This window comes from Moschus berezovskii, chromosome 15 (assembly GCF_049115385.1).
Source record: "Moschus berezovskii isolate FMDL1 chromosome 15, NW_MosBer_1.0, whole genome shotgun sequence".
NCBI lineage: Eukaryota > Metazoa > Chordata > Mammalia > Artiodactyla > Moschidae > Moschus > Moschus berezovskii.
In genome coordinates this window covers 29,424,427-29,445,613 of record NC_142474.1, presented here as the reverse complement: position 1 = coordinate 29,445,613, position 21,187 = coordinate 29,424,427, and the positions used below count along the sequence as shown (strand labels likewise).

Below are 21,187 nucleotides of genomic sequence, written 5' to 3'. Positions count from 1 at the left end.
CCACCATGCTGTGGGGTGGAGGAGCCTGCCCTTCACGGAATCCTGCAGTAGCCAAACACAGCACTGCCTATGAGGGCTGGGCCCACTTCTCTGATGCCTTCTTGTGACTGGGGGCCACACCCAGTGAGGAGCCTGCCAGTGCTGGCGTGGCCCTGACCCTTGACCCCACCAGGGAGAACAGCACTCCACCTGGAAAGGGCCAGCCTGTGCGGCTCAGCGACCCAGACACTGCATTAGCCCCAGCCCTGGATGGCCTGTGAAGTCCGGTCAGCTCCAGCATGCATGCTGCAGGTCCATCGGCCACCGTGTCGCCTGCGTGGCCGGCTCCCCAGTGGCTCTCAGAACCGTTCACTGAATCAACAGACACAGAACTGAACATTCAGACGGAGCGGAATCAAAGCCTAAAGGTCTTCGGATGAAGTGGGTCCTACTTTTCATCCCACAAGGACATTCCAAATTATAAGGTTGCTCTGAAAACCACCCAGGCCCTCCATCCAAGTCACAATCACACTGGGGCCCACTACAAGGCCAGGCCTTCCACACACTGGTAATGGGTGCTTGTCTCTAAAAAGCAAATCCCACGGGAACACTCTTACTAAAGAGAGAACCCTGACGTCCCAGTGAATCACAGTGGCCAAGCTGAGGGGCAGCTCTGGTGCGTGTTGAAAACTCGTGCCGCCCGCGCTTTAGGGTCCCAGGCCATCCTGCCCTTTCTCCTTCCACTCGAATCAGGTTTGAAGGGAAGCAGCGGTGGGGACTACGCTGTGGGATCTGACCTCAGGGAGGACCCAGGGGTGCAGATGAAAGTGTCAGTCGCTCAGTCAATTCTGTGTGACCCCACAGACTGTGTAGCCTGCCAGGCTCCTCTGTCCATGGGATCCTCCAGGCAAGAATACTGAAGTGGGTTGCCATTCTCTTCTCCAGAGGATCCTCCTGACCCAGGGACTGAACCTGGGTCTCCTACACTGCAGGCAGATTCTTTACCATCTGAGCCTGCAGGGAAGTCCCCAGAGATGCAAACCTTGCAGCAAATTATTGGAGTGATAAGAAACAGGAAAATCCATGAAAGCTGTCAAACTGCCCTAAACACCATTGCTCTAAACATGTCCCGGGTCCCCCAACCTTACATTCCCCAGAGAAGCAGTTTGTTTTAGTTGCCGGCCCCCACCAGGGATACAGGGCTCCCGATGCTAATGACCAGGTGTGTCAGCACCTCCTCTCTGCAGAACTCTGAGACCACACATGCTTGGTGCCTCTGTGTGGTCTGGGGGCCTCTGCACGTTCCAGGGACCCAGCTTGGGTCCCGCCAGGCAGATGCCCTGGAACTCGACCCTGGCATCACGCCTCCAGTTTCCAAAGCTACAGAATCAAGCCTTCAGCACAAGGGTTCACTTTTAAAAGTGTTTTAATTACAAATGTGGGTTTGAAGCCAGGACACACAATGCTGACACCCTCTTGCTGAGAACCCACACTGTGTACAGCTGCGTGTGTGTGCATGTATGCACTTGTGCATGTGTGCACACGGCAGATTGTCTTCCATTCAAAGAGCTCTGCCTCGGCCGGTGGTGTTGGCATCTCTACAGAAAGTAAACAGCACAGGGTGTAGGTGTGTGCGGAGGTGGACACGCAGAGCGGTGAGGACACCCCCGAGGCGGGTCACACATGCATGACAGGAACACGAGTGCTGCAGGGACAGGTCGCCTGTCGTGCGTGCAGGACTCACTCTGTGTGAGGGCGTGGCCTGCAGCGAGGGGGAGACCCAGGGACCAGAGGGCTAGGAGCCATCTGGGAACTACTCGTCAAGAGTTTCTGGCCACCCTCGTTGTCATGGTAATGCTTCATTTTGGACAGTGTAAAGTGGTGATTAATGCCTATCTTGCTCTTCAGCAAAGTATTATTCAAGTAGTTTGAACTTAAATATTTTCAAAGTAATCTTTACATTATCGAAGACTGATAAAAAATACAAACTCTGACAACTTTTCATTTCATTCAATCGGCTGCTTTGAAAACCTCCACTTCTGGGTTACCGTGATCTAGAAAGCAATTCCTGGCCTGCGTAAGGCTCCTGGTGGGACTTTTCTCAAGATCCATCTTTTCCTGTTACTGGTTCAGATTTAAAATACTTTCAGAAACCCTTTGCCGCTGCAATACGAGGAGGAATATGGACCCTTCCCATTACTTCCTTTATTTATAACTTTCTGTAATGAAGAGGGTGCTGTACTCTACGCCAGCCCAGCTCGTCCTGTCACATAAAGGGAACTGTAAAGACTGTTCCTTCTCAAACCTTAATGGAAACATGATGATCCCAAGGGAAGTTTTATGAAGAGGCTGCAACAGTAGTAAAATGTTTGGCAATCCAAAGTTAATTAGAATTAAATCCTCAACCAGGGACGGTGCGATCTCCATGAACAGTCATGAGAAAAGCTGGTTTCTGCCGTGGCGGAAGCTCAGAGCAGCCGCTTGACGGAGTCCAGCCTCCAGGTCTCTGGGTCTGGGGGGAGGTCCGGCCTCTCAGTAGATGTCGGGGCAGCCTGAGAAATCCCGCTCGAAGTAGCCCCCCGTGTACAGCCAGTCGGGGGTCCCAGTGTACGGGTTACTGCCTCGGTGAAACCACCTGTGACACAGAGCGGGTGGTCAGGAGGCCGGTGGACTTTCCTCCACTTGGGATCGTGGCCCCTCCAGTTAGCACCGTCACCTTACATGCCATCTCACGTGCAGCCCAGGCTGCAAGCCACCGTCTCATGGGACGCGGGGTAGCTTCTGCTCAGCCCCTCCTCACTGCCCCCAGGTGGGTGGGTCTGTGCCTCCCCCGCCCCATCCCCGTGGCCGCCGGGTGCCTCACCGCGTCTGCCACTCAGCCTCCTCCCGGGCCCGCTCCCTCCGGGCCTCCCTCTGCTTCTCCTCCAGCCGCTCCTTCTCCTGGCTTGCCAGATCTAGATGCAAGCACGGGACAGGTCAGGGACCAGGGCGACAGGCAGAGGTGAGGCTGAGAAACTGGATGAAGGACACCCCCCACCCCCCCCCACCCAACCCCAGGTGGGAAGTCACACACAGAGACCCATAGGCAGTAGTGTGTGGGAAACCAGACCCAGACACAAGCCCACAGCCAGGCCCAGACCCCAGGGTGGCCAGCGGCCCACAGAGGGGCCATAGGGTAGGACAGGCATTGGGGGGGACCCTCCACACCAGAGACTTTCAAATAACAACTTCTGAAATGTAACCTTACTATCTGTTGAACCTAGTAAGAAAATCGGGGACTTGTATAATATTTTGTATATATTCTCTTTCATTTCATTTTTCTAGTAACTTAATCTTATTTTATTTATAAAAGTGGCCTGCAGCAAACTAGAAGCTTTACAACTCTTCTCCACAGATGGTTTGAGAAGCACGTCGAGATGTGACGTGTGTTCAGTTAACGGGGATGCGTTCCTTTCCCACACCACCCGCGTGACCAGGGCTGGGGGCCCAGTCAGCCCCCTATGCGAACACGCACCCATGTTGCCGTTCTCCATGCCTCGGATGTCGGGGCGTAGCCGGCAGTCAGTGGGGGCCAGGATCTTCTCCATGCCCGTCTCCAGTTCATTGAGACTCACCGTGAAGCTGGTGAAGTTGTACATCTGGGGGGCAGGCACAGAGTCATTACTATAAATGATACTCTTTCCCACACTTTCCTGGGTCTCCTAGGGGGCTCATCCTCTCTACCCCCACAGGAGGCACCCAGACTCTCACTGTGACATCTGACCTGCACGTCTGTCTCCTCACGCCCCAGGGGTCCAAGAGGAATCTCTATCTCAACCCCTTTGAGGTGGGGTCTGCTGCCTCCTAACACCCAGACCTGGGGACTTGACTCCCTCCGGCCCCTTCTGCTCTGACCCCGAAGCCTATCTCCACCAGTGGCTGGAGGGGTCCCTGGTCCCTCAAATGACCCCAGGGTTCCCCATGTCATGCACAGTAAGAGAGGAGATTGGACCCTGGCCGTTCCCCTGCCCGAATGCAGCCCTACGGCCAATGGCCCTGGCTCCCTAGTTCTTGCTCCATGTACCCGCGTCCCCAGGAGGCCCACCTCCAGCCCATCAGACCGGTCACTCTGCTGTGTGGGGCCCGGGTCCCTGCCCATCTATCCTCGGGCTCTACTCCCAGGGACCTGGAACCACCTACTCCAACCCAGTAAACGTTCACTGAACCAAAGAAATGGGTGTGATTTCTAGTTTTTACTGGTTTTGTGTGTGTGTGTGTATGATTTTTAAACAGAAGCTTTTTCTCTATTATCTTGTAATTTGTATTCCACTGAAGCTGCAGTAGTGGCTGTGATGAGATAATCTATTTATCACTGAATGTTTGTTTCCTTTATTTTGCACAGTCTGTGGCTTTGCTTAAAGGATGTGACAAAAAATTTTTAAAAATGTATGGTACACTGTATATATATTTTATATATAAATAATATAAAATTTATAATACATTAAAATGAAATCTAATATATATTTATCATATAATTATTTTATATATTAAACATTACTGCATGTAATATAATAATTTTTATCATAGGCAACAAAATTATAAGTGCAATTTTCCAAAACAAATTTCAAAATTCATTTAAGGACTTAAATTGACAAGTCAGAAAAATAATCTCTCGAAACTGGTTTGGAAATCCTTTTGGTCAGACACAGTCGGCATAGACCCTGAGGATTCGCAGTGTAACCGGGTCCTGAGGTGTGTGTGGATGCCTGAGCTGAGTGCTGATGGGTGGGGGTCATAGGGCTTGGAGGGCAGGGAGCCCCGGGGTGACAGGATGGCTGGGAGTCTGGCTAGGGCCGGGGGCACAGACCTGAGCGGAGTTGGGGGGCCGGGTATTGACTCTCCAGAGTAGCTTGCTGCCTGGAATGACCTGCACCGTCTCCTGAGACTCGGGCACAGTGTCTGCCACATCGCCATCAGCCTTCTCGGGGCCGTCGTCCTGAAAGACACAGCACCCACTGCCCCCGGAGCCCTGGCAGACCCTCCCAAGCCCCCGAGAGGGCAGCAGGTACCACACTCCTGGTAGAGGGGCCCGTGTGGCCTCCTGAGCGTGACTGGATGGGACTGCCTGGACCTCCCAGACAGCCAAGGGCACCCCCAAGTGGTCCACTCCCCACAGGCTGCCCTTCTGCGCACGTGGTGACTTCAGGGTTTCTCAGCGTCTCTAAGCCCTCACTTGGGGTCACATCTCAATAGAAAAGTACAACTGCTACTTCCTTTTCAAAAGCAGTGGGACCTGGAGAAGAGTGGCTTTCAGTTAGCTGTGAGGGAGATACTTAATTACAAGCACAGCCTGGCAGTCTTCCCTGCCCGCGGGTTACATGGTGTGGCGCCAGAAGCTAAGTGAAGACACAGAGCAGTGGTTTGCACCCCCATGAAAGGCTCCCTCCTTGTGACATCACCCTGAGGGGCAACACGGCCAAGCAAACCACTAAACATGTCAGCAAACATTTAATATCTGCGCTATGGTCTTCAAGTGGAACTTTACATTTTTTTTTAAAGGAGTATTTTTAGAAAAGATGTCTAATAGCACCTGTGAAATATTACAATATAAAACACCAACAGGGACGTCCCAGGCAGTCCAGTGGCTAAGACTCTGAGCTTCCCCTATAGGGGGCACAGGTGTGACCCCTGGTCAGGGAACTAAGTTCCCAGATGCCACATGCCTCATGGCTTGGCCAAAAACAAAACAATAAACACTAACAATCTCAGCAGAAGTTGAATATTCTGTTAAACAGATATTGAACACCTCGGGTTTGGTACATTCTAATCTATCATCTAGAAAAAAGTGACACCTCTTTTGATCTATTGCCTCTAGTTTTAGGCTCAAGAAGAGCTAGCCTTAAGATAATCAGTACTGGGTTTTATCACCAATACTCAGAACTGGAAATGCAGAAAGGACATCCACTTGCTTGTCTACTGGGTCTCAGCTAACAAGGTGCGGGGAGGTTATCAAGAAATATCCAGAAGGAAATGGAGGCACCCTCTGATTCTGCCAGGCAGGGGGGTGGGTAGAGGCACCCCAGCACCCGGCCATCCAGAATCAGGTGGACAAGCACCTTTGCTCTGAGAGACAGATTCTGTAATCCACCCCCTCCAGCTGGACCACAAAGGCACTACCCAGCCAGGCCCCTTCACCCTCGCTGGGGACTCCCCCACGGCAGCCCCATACCGGTTTCGTCTTCCGCAGGGAGTCCCCTCTCCTCTCCTGCTTCCTGAAGGACTCGTATGCGACAGGGTCTATGCCCCACAAGCACTCTGTCCACTTGCCATAGATCATGAAGAGCTTCTTTTTGCTGGAAGGAAAGGGAATTTTTAAAAGCAAGTAATAGTGATCATCAACCATTTATCCAGATGTGCAGCACCCTAACTTGACCCAGAACCAATCCTCATTGTCAGTCTTCTTGTAAACCCTAGGATACTGCTGGTGCAAACATGCAGACAGAAAGTTCCAATTCAGTATCGCCACTCACAGCTTTTAGACTAAGCAGGAAAGAGAAAACAAGGGTACAAGAACCTGAAGGGCTGTGGGAGGCAGATGGGGTGAGAACAAGTGTGTAGCGTAACACCCCGTGAGCCTGACTGTCATTTTTTAAATACCCTACACCTTTAAGTACCATGTGTCCTGCAGCCCCTTCTCTACGTGTCCTATGAACAACCCTCCCCACATTCAGCTGCCACTGCCTCTTCAGCTCCGTAACCTGGAGTCAGACCCCCATCACTGTCCACCCACAGCCCCGAGAGGGCGCTCTGCCTGATTCCCAAGGAACAATGCACGCTGTGCCGAGTTCTTTCCCACATCTTCCTGGGCAAGCAGGGAGTAGACCATGTGCTCCTGGAAGGCCGTGCTGGCAGCCAAGGGCCATGCTGGGAGGGCACCTGTGCCTCAGAGGATGGGCCTGGAGGGTGGCAGGCAGGGACACATGGCCGGTCCTCTCTGCCCAATTTGGAATGGAAAACCAGAAACTTGGAGCTGGGCTGGTACAGTGGGTGTCCACTGCTGCAGCCCGTGTCTGTGAGCCGGCTGACCTCAGGCTCTCTCTGGGCCAACTCCGCAGGGCTGGTCAATGCCAGTCCCCCTAACAACACTGCTGTCCTATGAGGCTACACACCAAGTCCCAACAGATTTCAAGGGGCGAAGTGATCAGAGTTCTAAGCCTAAAGGTACCTAAGGGATTTGAACATGTGAACGTCTGACACCCAACAGAGTGGGATAGAGCAAAAGCAGCCACTAGGAACTATTTCTACCTGAAAATGTACATATTTTAGGAGCTGAAAGGAATCTTATGGCTGTTATGTGGTCCAAGTTACTTGATGGAAAAAAAGAGAGAGAGAAACTGAGGCCCAACACATAGTGTAACTAACCCAAAGTGGGGAAGAATCCCCCAAACTTGTTAAAATACTACTGGTCATTTCTCTGCTCACAGAAACTTGAACAAGTCCCAGATTTCCCAACAGAAACAAAAAAATCATTTGGGAAGGGATGCCCGTAAACGAGTGTTTGGGTTTTGCCTGACAACCATACTGAGCCCAGCAGACAGAGCAAAACATGAGGTCAGATTCTAAAACCGTGACTTCTGCAGAAGATGCGTGCACCAACTGGGCACCTGTGACCCGACCTGCGCGGGGATCTACCTTTTGTCTTGAATGTACCCCTCCACTTTGTGAAGTTCTTTCCCAAACAGTCCACACGGCTTAAAGTGAAGCACACACTTATCTCCAGTCCTGCAGGGAAGACAAACACAGGCTTCTGTTGTGGATGGGAAATGCCCAGAAAAGGCGAATCGAGTGGGTAGGGAAAGAGAGAAGGAGAGAGAGATGGTGGGGGACATAGAGAGGGAGAGACCTCGAGAGTGAGGGGAAGATGGGGAGACAGCAAGGGAGAGAGGGGAGCAAGTGAGAGCCCGTATGAGAGGCCCCCCAGGGCGGGGCAGCATCAGGACTGCACGGACGGCCCAGGGACCTCTCCAGGGGACAGGAAGCTTCAAGTACTTCAGCTCTGGTGCTGATGGTTACACAATTCGGTAGATTTACTAAAAATCATTTACATGTCTACTTTAAATGGCTGGATTTTATGACGTGTAAATTATATCTTAACAAAGCTGTTAAAAAACAAAGCAAACCAGCCATGAACTTCCAGGAATAAGGCCTGACAGACTGGACAGTGGTCACTGCTTTCACCAGGAAATCACACCATTGTTGAGTGTAGTTTAAAACTTCAAACTAATTCAACCATTGTGACTAAAAACACAGAAATAACAACACGGAGCACAACGGTGACTTTGACCAGTGCCGACCAGAACCAGATCCAACTGTGCCACATGTGGTGTCTCGCGGCCAGTAAGGCCCATCTGGAAGCCGAGCGCACTGGGGACCAGGGAGGGCCCCGGGGAGCTGAGGGCTGCATGAATACACAGCTGAACGCCAGCGGCCAGTGCTCTGGGCGCCCCATCGCCACCCTGACTCGCAGCGTCTCAGCACTGGGCCCGTTACCTGTGGTTTAAAATCTCCACTGTCCCATACTGCTCTATCCAGAGCTTGCCGATAATCACGTTGTGGACACAGCACGTAGGGTTGGTCCAGGTGTATGCCTCCTTATGTCTGAAATACGCCAGAGAGCAGAGACACCGCGTGACCCCAGAAGCCAAGTCCCAGACAAAATCACACCATAATTGACTGAAAGCCGCAGAAAGGCATAGCACAGCTTTGAACTCCCGAGCAGGGGCTACGTCTTTAGCATTCGTTTGAAATGTCCTTTGTAGTATCAACAAAGCTTTCTATTTAAGTGTGGAGACAAGTTAATCAGCAATAAAAGGCTGCGACAAAGGCAAGAGGTTTCCTGTGAAGTTATCAACAGAACAGACCCCTACCGATCCCCACCCTGCCCTGCAGGAACCAAGAGGTCCCTAGTGAGCCTGGGCCCTGGCCTTCTGGGGCCGACATGAGGCGGGGTGGGTCCTGGGGTGCAAATTCATTTCCCATCAGTCAGGCCTCTTGCTCCCCAGCTGGGCTTCCCTAAGGAGAAAAGAAACCTCACCAACAGGCGGGGAGTGGAGGACCAGACTCAAGGGAGGCTGTGTCAGAGCCACGGCTGAGGACAAAAACTGGCCCAGGGCATAAGCATTTCACGAGGAACATCGGGAACTTCTTGAATGTCTTGGGAACCCAAAGCATTCATTGGCAAGGCTTGCAACTCTGCAGTTGCCGGTGCCCCACCCTAGAAAGCCAAGAGCAGGCAACCAGAAGGGGCTGCCCTGGTCTGCGCCGAGATGCAGGGGTCTGGAGTAGAGACTGGGGAGACCACGCTCCTCTGGCCAGAGGGCGCTCACAGGAAACACAAATGACATCCAAAGCTCCCACGGAGCTGCAGGCAGCAAGGCTTGTGCTTCAGGGAGCCAGCTCTGCCCCTTGCCCTGGACCGTCCACAACGGGTTTGCAGTGCCAGGGGGCTTGCTAGAGACTCGGTTTCTGCCTAGAGGGTCTCTGATCAACCTCAGATTGGGCATGTCTGGATTTAAATCGATTTAAAGGTATGCAGGCATCCTTGAAGACGGCCCCTCCATTCTCCTTCCCTCCTGGAGGTCAGACCCTCGACCACGGCTGGTCTGTGTGACCACAGCACGTGCACGTAGGTTGTGGTCACTTCTGAGGTCAGGTGGTAAAGGACACTTCTATCCTGGGGCACCCCTCCTCGGTCCATAGATCTGGGGGGGTGCCAGTGTCCAGCTGCACAGCTGTACAGAGCAGGGGGGAGGCAAGTAACCCAGGTCTCCGCCAGTGGCCAGGGAAGAGAGTGTGGAGGCTCTGCCTGGTTGTCTTCAGGTGTTTGTCCAGCCCGCACCCCAGCTGCACCAGCACAGAACCCCAACAGAGCCCCCACATCACCCTCAACACCACGTGCGAACAGGATCGTTACAGGCTCTGAGCTGGGCTGTCACACAGCAGGGGATGATGACTGTGACCAGGGACTGAACTGCAGAGACCAGGGGAGAAAAAACAGGACCCAACCCAATCCTGTAAGGAGCACACCCCCTGACCCAGGAACCACTGCCCCAGCGAGGCCTCCAGGCCCCCTGGAAGAGGGTCCTGTGCTGCAAGGCTGCCTGCCTGACAGAACACCATGGCCCCTGCACCGCACAGCTCCCCACTCACTTGAGCAGCTCCAGTGTGATGGTGCCACGGGGCTCTGCTTCCACGCTCTTCCCCCAGAACTTGAGCTTCGGATAGATGGAGCCATGAAACAGGAAGTCCTGGTGAAGGCCCTCTGAGTAGAATGCACTGATCGGGGGGTGGTGGCTGACCTGCTCGGATATGAATCTGAACCCTAAGTCTTCCCTGGAAGCAAAAATGAGGAAAAGAAAGGAAGGGGTGGGAGAGACAGCCAAAGGGCCTTGTGAGTGACAGCAAAGCCCATAAAGTCGTCCCAGCACCCCCCTCCCCAGGGAAGCCCACAGCTCAAGAGCCCCTGACCTCCACATCTGGGAGGGGTGCTGGGACACGTGGCAGAAACATCCAACACGGCTCTCCAATGTCACACTTGGCCTAATGTTGACCACACACACACACACATATATTGTGCCCCCGGGGTCATCATCAACACACAAAACAAGCAACTGTGCGGAGAGGCCTCCTGCCCTGACCCCTGCCCACCCCGGTGCTCTTAGGACCAGCGACTCAGAGGCCTGACAGCAAACTGTCCCCTGAGTTCTCGAGGGACGCCCACTGCCCAGTAAACCCAGAGTAGGACTGTCCAGCCTCCTTTCAAGGCTCCCAGGATGTTTGTGATGAAATGTCTTATACCCTAAGATATTCCTGGCCAGGAAACAGGATTTTTAGTACACTCTTTTTCAATAAAAATGTCAGTTTTTAATTGTTCCAGAACTCTGAATACACCTACAGCTACAGTCATTAAAAATTATAAAAGCTCAACCACATAATTACTAACTTAACTGGAATCAGAATTTCCAATCATTACAGAGGAAGGAAAGTTGAAAAATTAGATTTTAAAAGGTTGCCTACCAAGGTATGTAATTTACAAAATGAATACTTGTCTAAGAGCAGAAAGCGTTATTTTTAGTTATCCATGAGCAAGCTCTAGGGACAAAATGATACTGGTGAGTGGCCAGTTTAGTTACATTGCCCAAACAGGAAGGTGGCCATCTCACACGCGTGGCACGCGGCAGACACCGGAAGCGTGACTGGGAAGCTGCGGCCTGAAACGAATGTAGAGTGTTTGTCAGTGCTCCCTACCGGTCTGTGAGGCTGGCTCAGCCTGAACTGTGCTCTGAAAGACACGGACACTGGGCTGTCACTACATTCAGCACCTTGGAGGGCTTGCATGCTTTTAATTCCCCTGCTTACTTTCTGTTGTCTGGAACTCTTAATGTACTATGCTTTGATTTCTCTTTTCTGATATTTCAATGATGCTTTTAATATGCACAAATGCCAAAAACTATCTAATAGCTACATAAGGGCAGAATCTCTAATACTGGACTAGAGTATGCTGACCAGAGGGAGGAGGCTCTTGCTCAGGAGGAATATCTAAGAAACATCTACACGAATTCCAGATACAAGTGTCCCCCTGAGACTGACCCTCGGGCCAGCCTTCTCCTGCCTGGGCTTCAGCTTCCCTGTTTCTCAAAGGAGAGGGCTGTGCCTTATGGTCCCTCTTGCTGTGATCTGCCACAGCCCCAGACCACCTGCTGCACTCCTGATGTTTACAAGGCCCCTGGCAGCACACAGCATGCTTTCTCCTAACTCATCTGGCTTTCTCGAATAAAATGAGATGTGGAGAAGGGGTCCTCCAGCACCCAGTGCCAGCCAGCCTCTAAAGCACACTAAAACCCAGGAGGACCCCCACACAGGCCCGGTGCGCGGAGGGGCTGCTGCTGAGCCATCCAGGACGAACCAGAAACAGTGGAATCTGAAACTGGCATGAATGCTGCCTCCCCACCTGGGAAGAGATGTACGTGCTGGCTGCCTGCATCACTAAGATGACAACTCCGCCCCGGACGGTCTGAAAGCAGTGCTGACACACACACCTCCGCACACACTGTAAACTCTGACACATCTGAAGGGCCCGTTCTCAGCTGCCTCTCATCCCCACACCCCAGCATCATCTACTCACCACTGGAAAGACTCAGCCATTAACAACACAGATGCACAGAAGGACCCAAGAACTACAGCCAGAAGTTTGTGGTTCTTTGAATCCAAGATTAGTCACACAATACACACTGTTTTATAAAGATGCTGCAAATTACAGTAGGCCACGCAGACATGCCCACACACAAGCACCCAGCAGCCCTCCACCCCGCCATCCCCTCTGTTCCTGAACCTGACCTAAACCACACACTCCGGCCATCCCCGCTCCCCACCTGAAAATAACGCAGCCTTCAGTTTTCGATTCAGTTGCTCACAAAGGTTCTGTTATGCCATTAACACAACACCTCTCTAAAGTGAACCATTTTTCCACCTGCAGGAAGCCCCTCAATTCAGCCGCCTGGAGACATCCATGTGGCACAAGCACCCTCCTCATCCGTCACCAGAGTCCTGTGCTCAAGACACCACGAGGGCCCCGTCCCCTTACCTGATGAGCTCATACGTCTCCCCCAGGAGCGGGTTGAAGGGCTTGCCAGTCCTCTCCCACTGAGAAGCCACAGCCGAAACCGCAAAGGCCGCCACAGACTGGAAGAAACCACAGGCCAGTGATGGGGTGGCGACCATGAGGACGCGTGAGCCGAGGGCTGGGGTGGCGCCCAGACACGCACTCGGGGTGACTTCTCAGTCTCCCGCTGATAACGCATGTGAAACCACAGAACTTCCGGGGAAATGCTGTTTATCACCCACTACTTCCTCAAAGCCACAGAAAGCAGGAACTCTGCCATCTCCCACCCCAGTTGGGGCCTGCCCTGCAGGCTGTCTATCACATGTGTGCACACACACACACATGCACGCACATGCACACACTTGCATGGGACGGTGGTGCTGAAAGGACCCAAGAGGGGCCAACTGCCAGCCCCACACCCCACTGCAGCCCCGCAGGCCCAACCGACAGGAGGCCAAGACCACACCTGTGAAGAATGTGCCTGTGGCAAATGCCTAGGCCGTTGGGCAGGATAGCTCCCCAAAGTCAGTGTGAGCTGCTCCAGCCCTGCTCCCAGACGTACCACTGCTAAGGGCCTGGGTCCCTGCCCCGATGTGGCCAGTCAGATCAAGTCACATTCTTAACTGCTAGGGTGTGCACGCAACCAAGCACAGTGCCAGGTGCCCCCCGAAGTGAGCTTGCCACCCACCTGCATCCTTTCCAGGGACTGAGGCTGGCGGGAGGCTCTGTGAATTAGGTACACATGTTCCATGTACTCTGTGATCCGCTGCAGGAAACTCAGGGGCTCATTGAAGGCTATGGGCATCGTGATCTTGGACAGCTCCTAGCAGGGGCCGGAGAGGACCCGCTCCATTAGCAGCAGGCTCTCCCCACACCCGCCCCTGCTCCGAGCACTGCTTCTTGGAGTCACAGCCGCCTGCACCGGACAAGATGGTGGAGGCCCCGTGGGAAGTCTGGCTGTCTGAACTTACCAAGCCGATGCACTTCTTCAATATGCTCCACACGCTGAAGTCGCTTCTGGTAAACATTGGGGCAGGCAGAGATGTCCTGCAGAGGAGCAACCAGAGCAACACGTGTTTCAACAATGTGTCACTTACAGTGGGTGGGTCTGCTCAGTGGCCCTTGTCTTTCACCTTTTCTAAGCATTAGTGTTTCTCTATGCTGGCTCGCCCGGAGGAGGCAATGGCAAGCCACTCCAGTACTCCTGCCTAGAAAATCGCATGGACAGAGGAGCCTGGTGGGCTGCAGTCCGTGGGGTTGCACGACTGAGCAACTTCACTTTCACTTTTCACTTTCACACACTGGAGAAGGAAATGGCAGCCCAGTCCAGTGTTCCTGCCTGGAGAATCCCAGGGAAGGTGGAGCCTGGTCGGCTGCCATCTATGGGGTCGCACAGAGCCGGACACGACTGAAGCGACTTAGCAGCAGTAGCAGCACGCTGGCTCGCTAGTGCAGGAAAAAAGGATCAGGCTGCTGCGGAAGTCCCAGAGAAAGCTTTCTGCACCAAATACTGGAGGGCCTCCTGGGAAATGACCACAGCCACACGGACAACTTTCCCCCATGGAGCTGGGGAGTCAGATCGCAGCAACCCCACCCCGGGGCAGCCAGGCGCCAGCAGCCAGGAGCAGCTGCAGGACCATGGACAGAGGTCAGACAGGAAGCAGTCCCACTCAGAAAACATCTCAGAAACCAGCTCTTAAACCCCTCTGAAGCCTGTGCTTGTCTTTCCTGAGGTCCTGCGTGGCCACGACATGACAGGCCCTGGCTATGAGGGGCCATGAGGAGGGTGGGCAAGGCCCAAGGGTGGCCCTGCATGTAGACAGGAGGGCAGGAGCTGACGAGATGGAGAAGAGGGCCCAGGGCTGGGGCACGGAGCAGACAGAGCCCTAACGAGGGAAAAGCCGGGGCACCAAGGACCCCACGAGGCTGGCACCTCTGACAATGGGCAGGGCTGCCCCTGGAGAGAGGCACAGGTGCAGGTGTCATCCTTAGAGGAGACCCTTACAGTTCACAGTCTAAACACACACACTGGAGAAAGGGCTGCTGGCACCCTCACTCAGGGCCGTGTGTACCACCTGGGAGCTTTAAGGGGGAGGTACAGGATCAGACCTGTCCAGAAAGGGTAAAATGTGGGCAAGAAGCAGGCACAGGAGGTGCCCACAGGAGGCCCAGTGTGGGAGGGACAGGCCGGGACACAGGAGCTGGCAGAGCTGAAGGCATCCAAGAGACGTCTCCAGAGGTCAGCAAGTCAGGCTGGGGGACTGATACGGGAGGAAGGGGGTTGAAGCACCAGGGTCAGCTTGAGCCAGATTCTGGGGTAAGGGGGATCGGGGGGCTGATGGCTGAGCTCAGGCCGTGAGAGCAGGCAGGAGGTGCTCTGGCAGCTCAGGATCCTCCTGCTGGGTCCAGTGCAAGGCGGAGGCTGGGGAGAAGGTGGGCTCCCTGGGTGGATGGAGGCCACTGCCACCATCCCAGGGGCTCCACCTGCTTCTTGTCTGTCCCACCTGAGTCCTCCCTTCTGTTGGTGAACTCGGGTCACTGTCACTGGAGTCTGCTCACATGAGAACCCAGTGGTGGTGGAGAGAGAACGGAATGCGGTCTCGCTGCACCAAACAACCCTCAAAACTCCCAGGGGGCAGAGGTCAGTGTGTGGAAAGAGAACGCAGGCAGATCTGCATGAAGGCAGCAGGATGGTCTGGTAACAGCAAGGGCAGACTGTGTGCACACACCAGGGCCGCCGGGAGCCCCGCCCCGCGCCCCGGAGCAGGCGCAGCCGCGCCGTCAGCTTATGGGCGCGTCAAGCAAGCTGAGGAAGCACCGTCACTGGTCCGCAGGCCCCGAGGCTGGCTGAGCGGGCCCTGGACTGGCCCAGCGACGCCGGACTCACCGCAGCCCATCTCGGGCAGGGGGTACAGGTGTGCTGGGAGACGCTGAGACACACCCGCGGGACAGCCTACCTGTGCTTCTGGATCCCATTCTCCTGAGCAGGCCCGTCCCCAGCTTTTCCGATCCCATTACTTTTGCTGGTGTCCACATGAATCACGCCAGTGAGTCTCTGATTCGCCTCTGAAAATTCCCCGGAAGAGTTATCAGAGTCAAAGCCTGCGTGAGACAAGCAGAGGGTGACGTGGCAGGACTTCACCTCTAAGGAGTCTCACTGAATGCAGAAAACCTGAAGCTCTAAAGTGTTTCTAATGGACACAGTCAGAGTAACTAACTCCACTTGCCAAAAGCTGCAGACGGAGGTGGAGTAAGAGGACTGCTCCTGGGGGCTCCCCAAGGAGGACCCCACCCTGCCACCCACATTGCACACTCCATGGTCCTTTCCACGTGGGGCGGCCCCAGGGCACGAGGACGGTTTCCCGCCGTGGTCATCAATGACTCATGTCCTCTGGAGTGGTCACACCTAACTCAGGCCACAATACCCTCCTCCTCTGTCCACGTTTGAGGTCAAACTCTGCGTCATGTTCTGAAACATGTATCTGCTGTAGTATTTCTAAGACCAAGCACCGCGCCACCGCATCGGCAGAACCTAGCCAAATAACCCAACCTGTGGATGATGGATGTGAACCCAGAGAGTACACGATACACAGGAAACTTGGGGAAAATGACCCATGAGGGCTAATGTGAAACACAGGCAGCCGTCTCCTGGCCCGTCTATTCCCTGAGGAAGAAGATCACAACCCCAGGCAGACCTCTGGGTCTTCTCCACCAGGAAGGTTTTTTCCGAAGTGACCAGTGACCAGGGACAAGGGAAGTGTGTTTCCTTTTTCGCAGCCAGTTCGGCCCCGAAACATGCAAGTTCCACTCCAGGGCAAGCCTGGAGGGAGCTGTGGCTGCCAGGTTAGTCAGGAGCAGGGGCTTCTGACTGCTGACCCCCAGCAATGAGCCCACGAGGAGCAAAGGGTGGGCTCCTGTAAACAGCCCCTCATTTCTGAGTGGAAAGTGGGGCCCAGCGTGAAAGACCCGGGTGGCTGCTGCCACACACAAAACGTAAACCACCTTGCCACTGATAAGCTTCCTTGAGAAAATGCAAAAATTCCACCTAGCGGCTGGTTGTCGGGGAATCACACCCTCGGTCTGCTTGGCCCTGGCAGAGGGACCACATCTGCAACCAAAAGAGCCCGACCTCAGGGAGGCCCTCTCACCCAGGAGCCTCCTGGAGGTGCCGTCTTACTGGGACCAGTGTAACTGAAAGAATGAAAACATTCTTTCACATTCTTCTCTATTGACAGATCCACAAAATGTAGTAGCACTGAAATGTAGTAGCGATGACACAATGAATTTGAAAGGATAGAATTAAAAATAATCAATACCTTCTGAAATAGCCTGTCACCTGTAGTTTTTGCTAACCATCCCCAAAGTGACACCTGCTGATCCCCAGCATAAACGTGGGTCTAAACATACCCTGAAACGGTCCCAGCTTAGGGATGCTGAGCGCACAGTTATCCCTGTATCCCTCAGGGCTGAGAATCTAGGCCACTGTTAAGTAGAAAGTTCGTTTAGATCACAGCCCTGGGGTGGGCCCCAGAAAACAAGGCAGCTTCTCCCTCACAAGTGCCTGAAGTCTCGTCTCTGGTGAAGCCGATGCTCCAAAACAGCTTAATCATCTTAATACTTAATACACAACGTTTCTTGTTATTACACAAAGAGAAAATACAAAACAGCCGAGGAGCAAGCTGAAAGCATCTATAATCTGATCACTTAGAGATACCCATCTTCGACAGGTCAGTCTGACTTTTTACAGCCCTTCATCTGTACATATTCTCATGTGCTTTATTTAAGACCTTTCAAATTGAAAGGTACTGATTCTTAGAGGGAATAACTGCCCATTGAAGTCATCCATTCAGAAACTGCTGGGTTTAAATATGTTTTAAACTAGTCACAAAGTAAGACCGACTCTAAGACAGGGAAGTACTCACTGGACATTTCATTGCATTGGGAGACTTCAGATTTTTCATCTTCCAGTTGCTTGTTTGGGAACCAAAGGACAGTTTGGTTCAGTGAAACCAAAGGTGTTTCACCGAGACACCTGCTTCCTCTACCTCCATCTCAGGGACTTGTGAAGGTCCTGCCGTGTGGAGAGGCAGGGATGGAGTCATACACACATGGCACCCCACACAGCTCAGGGCCTCTCCGGGGCAAGCCCTTCAGGAGAGCCAGTTATACTGGTCCCAGTAAGACGGCACCTCCAGGAGGCTCCTGGGTGAGAGGGCCTCACTGAGGTCGGGCTCTTTTGGTTTCAGACGTGGTCCCCCTGCCAGGGCCAGGCAGACCGAGGGCGTGATTCCCCGACAACCAACCACTAGGTGAAATTCAGCTGCTAACAATCACTGATGAGCGGGTGGCTGAGCAGACAACATGTCTACAGGGAGCATAACAGCTATGAAATCTCGGGAGATGACTCAGTGGTTCAGCCTCTGAGAACAGCGAGGGGAGCACAATGCCAGTTCATCCTGGGGCTTCGGACGAGAGTAAGTGGATCACCTGGGACTGCTGGCCCTCAACTGCTTCAGCCCTTCCCTTGGGAGACGTATGGGCAATGAACACAGGCAGCGTGGGGCAGGGCTCCACCAGGGCTCCAGGTGTCCCGGCAGGGACAGCACAGGTGTCTGGGGACAGCGACCACCACCAGGCAAGAGCCTCCTGTCGTGCTGGGCACCACGCTCTCTCGGTACCAACCATGGTAGGGCCCCTCTTATAGCACTGGGGAGATTATCACTGAAGAACCTGGCGGCAGTAACATTTTAGAGCCACTGTTTCTATGTCCCCACGTCCAAGAGCAGGCTACAGACTGGAAGAGTTCCCTGAAGTCCGTCTCCACCAAAAAGAACCCTCAGCAAGAAAAGCAAAGTGATGCTCCCAGTGCTGACAAGTGAGTGGAGGGCAGGGGGGACATCTTGAACTTGAGTTTGGAGCCGCCTCAGGAGGTGACAGGAGGAGGGGCTGCTCTAAGCAAATGTGGCCTGACCCAGCCTGGCCTCCCCGGCTCCCCACGCCCTGCCACCCCAGTCACTCACACACACACAGAACACCCACCCCACCATACACGCCACCCCACTAGCCTGGGTACCAGCGTTCACAATGGTGTTTGAAAAGCGAAACAGAACTGAACTTTTTTTTTTTAGAACTGAACTTTTAACACAGCAAGAGTTGCTGTGGAAGCAGATAATCTACTATTCCTTGGTAGACTTTAAGTGGTGCAAAACAAGATAGTTATAAGATAGGACAGTATGGTTTTGATCATTATAAACAACATAAGGATGCTGACCATCTCATTCAGGAGCCAAATAAAAATATTTACACCCCAGGGCAACCCTTTCAAAGACTGAAACACACAGTTGCCCTTTCACGTTATCTCCTGTGGTCCGAAGTGGATGTTTTCCTCCAAATCTGGGCCAGGACAAGTGCTCTTCCTGGGAACACGTCACCCTTCTCTCCGCGTGGCTCTCCCCGGCATCCTCACGCCCCCCAGGCTGGGTCTGAGGGCTTCGTGCTCACGGCCTGGCCTCTGCACTGGCACCCCCTCTGCTCACCTGTGACGGCATCGAAGAACTCCTCCTCTCCGTTCATCCTGCAGCAGCCAGGCGCCCGCCGCCTGATCCGGAGGGTCCTCTACTCAATCATTGTACTGAATCTACATCGACAGTGCAAGAAATTTCACGCTGTGAACTTTTTAAGGTAAAAATCCAATAGGCACTGGAGACCTACGGGGGAAAAAAATTTTTTTTGGTGTATTTAGCTTTCAGAGGTTGTATAGTTTAGAAACATTTAAAAATGCCCATTCACTATCCGTGAGTTCATCTTGATTACATCTGAGCAAAGAAGTAAAAGGAATGACCTCACACAAGAAGAAACAGTCACATCTCTGTCCATCAGTGGGCACCACTATCTGAAGTTACTTTAAAAGCCACTGTCCACAGCTGTATAAGCAGCACTGAAATGACTAATCTGGGGTCACGTAGACAGTTCAAAAGGCCAATTAGTGAAAGTGAGGTGTCCACACATCAAGGCCCCAACACACCTTTGCCACTGCATATCTTCACCAGAAGCTAGAACAAGTGGTTATAAATAATGCAAAGTTATGTTAAAACATTTATTGCACATCAACCTGAAACCAATTTTCAATTCTGGAGAATTAAGACTGCTGTGTAAGTTCACTGTCCTCAGCATAAACTGTGATCAACTTAAATTTTCTCAAAATTATTTTAGCTCAATATTTTAGAACTCATGCATATTAACTTCTCCCTTATGAAGCACAGTGTTTCATCAATGGCAAGAGACGGTCCCCACAGGTTTGACGTTCTAGGAAAATCAGCAGAGACCCATGGTTCATTCACTGTGTGAGGCGGGCACAGGACTGAGCACTCCCCTCCAGTTCTGAGAGTAGCTCCAAAGGAACAGGTGGTCCCCAGTCCTTGGAGCGGCCACATGGCACCTGGTGTCACCTCCGAAGTGTTCATCTCCAGCTCCATCCTGAGCACAGATGAGCATCTATGTCATACAACCAACTGGGATTGGGTTTTCCATCCTTCCTGCCCGCAAGAAGCTCTTTCAGAGTTTCTTTTCCTTCCCCACCTTCCTAACCTGCAGACAGAACCACACCTGGGCAGCTTCAGGAAACACCCATTCAAAGCCTCACTCAGTCATCCATGCTGGTTCTGTTTTCCTTTTGGCAAATTAGAGAAGTTATTGCTCACTTCTGACTCTTCTCTGATGTGACAGGCCCAATCTACAATATCCAGCATCACACTCGGGCTCCAGAAGCCATGAAGCGGAACCAGGGTTCCCTGGAGGAGAAACGGCTGAGCCCAGAACTGGGGTCCCTCTAGAGACAGCAGGAAGCTGGCAAGACTACTTGAGTCAGGTCAAAGGCTCAGACGAACCTGCAGAGGCTCCACTGCGACAGCAGGTTCCTGTGAGCCCTGAGAAGAGCCAGAGTAGTCACCTCACACATTTAAGTCCCTGGGTTCACCGAGATGCTGAAAAAGAAATCAACTGGTCACCACTGGATGGATGACGCCAACATGTTCTTCTGAAAACTAGGACATGCAGGAAAGCATCAAGCCTTTGAGTTGCCTTCCTGTGCAGGCTCTCTGTCCCACTTTTTAGAGGTGTTCCTGCTGATCCATGAAGGACTGGGCTATATCCATTCGGTGTGCAACCCTGACGAATTCCCCAGTCTGAGAGCTGGCCACCCGTGGCCGTGCCATCACAGACCCACATGCGCTACCTGCCTCCTCCTCGGGGGTCCTGCTAACAGAATGGACCCTCCTCCAACCTTAACTACCAACCTAAGGAACACAGAGAAGACAGGAACATGCCGAACTCCACCAAAGGGACACTGTGGGCAAAATCCAGACCCTGGGCAAGTATACAGGGTGAAACCCAGCTTCTCCAACCAATAAATCACACACACATAAAGTGGCAGGTAAAAGGACACTTCCCTATCTCTAGTGAGATGACAGTTTCATGGGTATAGACAGATGAACTTATTGTACACTTTCAATATGTGCAATTTAGGGAACTCCTAGTGGTCCAGTGGTTACGACTCCTTGCATGGCTGAG

The 21,187-nt window shown here is 53.0% G+C and overlaps 1 protein-coding gene across 2 annotated transcripts in view; it reads right to left on the bottom strand.

Annotated features, from left to right (window-relative positions):
* Positions 1–1,387: 1,387 nt before the first annotated feature.
* The window catches only part of OSBPL2 (oxysterol binding protein like 2), a 36,516-nt gene continuing 16,716 nt past the window's right edge, over positions 1,388–21,187 (bottom strand). Inside the window, exons 2-14 of one of the 2 annotated variants that reach the window (XM_055433842.2) lie at positions 19,156–19,326; positions 15,577–15,721; positions 13,591–13,666; positions 13,308–13,442; positions 12,602–12,699; positions 10,168–10,350; positions 8,509–8,616; positions 7,651–7,740; positions 6,188–6,311; positions 4,826–4,954; positions 3,494–3,617; positions 2,843–2,933; positions 1,388–2,614 (exon numbers count right to left, since the gene is read on the bottom strand). In XM_055433842.2, the coding sequence (XP_055289817.1) occupies positions 2,512–2,614; positions 2,843–2,933; positions 3,494–3,617; positions 4,826–4,954; positions 6,188–6,311; positions 7,651–7,740; positions 8,509–8,616; positions 10,168–10,350; positions 12,602–12,699; positions 13,308–13,442; positions 13,591–13,666; positions 15,577–15,721; positions 19,156–19,192 (1,443 nt within the window). In that variant the 5' untranslated portion in view covers positions 19,193–19,326 and the 3' untranslated portion in view covers positions 1,388–2,511. The remainder of the gene's footprint in view (positions 2,615–2,842; positions 2,934–3,493; positions 3,618–4,825; positions 4,955–6,187; positions 6,312–7,650; positions 7,741–8,508; positions 8,617–10,167; positions 10,351–12,601; positions 12,700–13,307; positions 13,443–13,590; positions 13,667–15,576; positions 15,722–19,155; positions 19,327–21,187) is intronic. The other variant, XM_055433852.2, reaches the window with a different exon arrangement.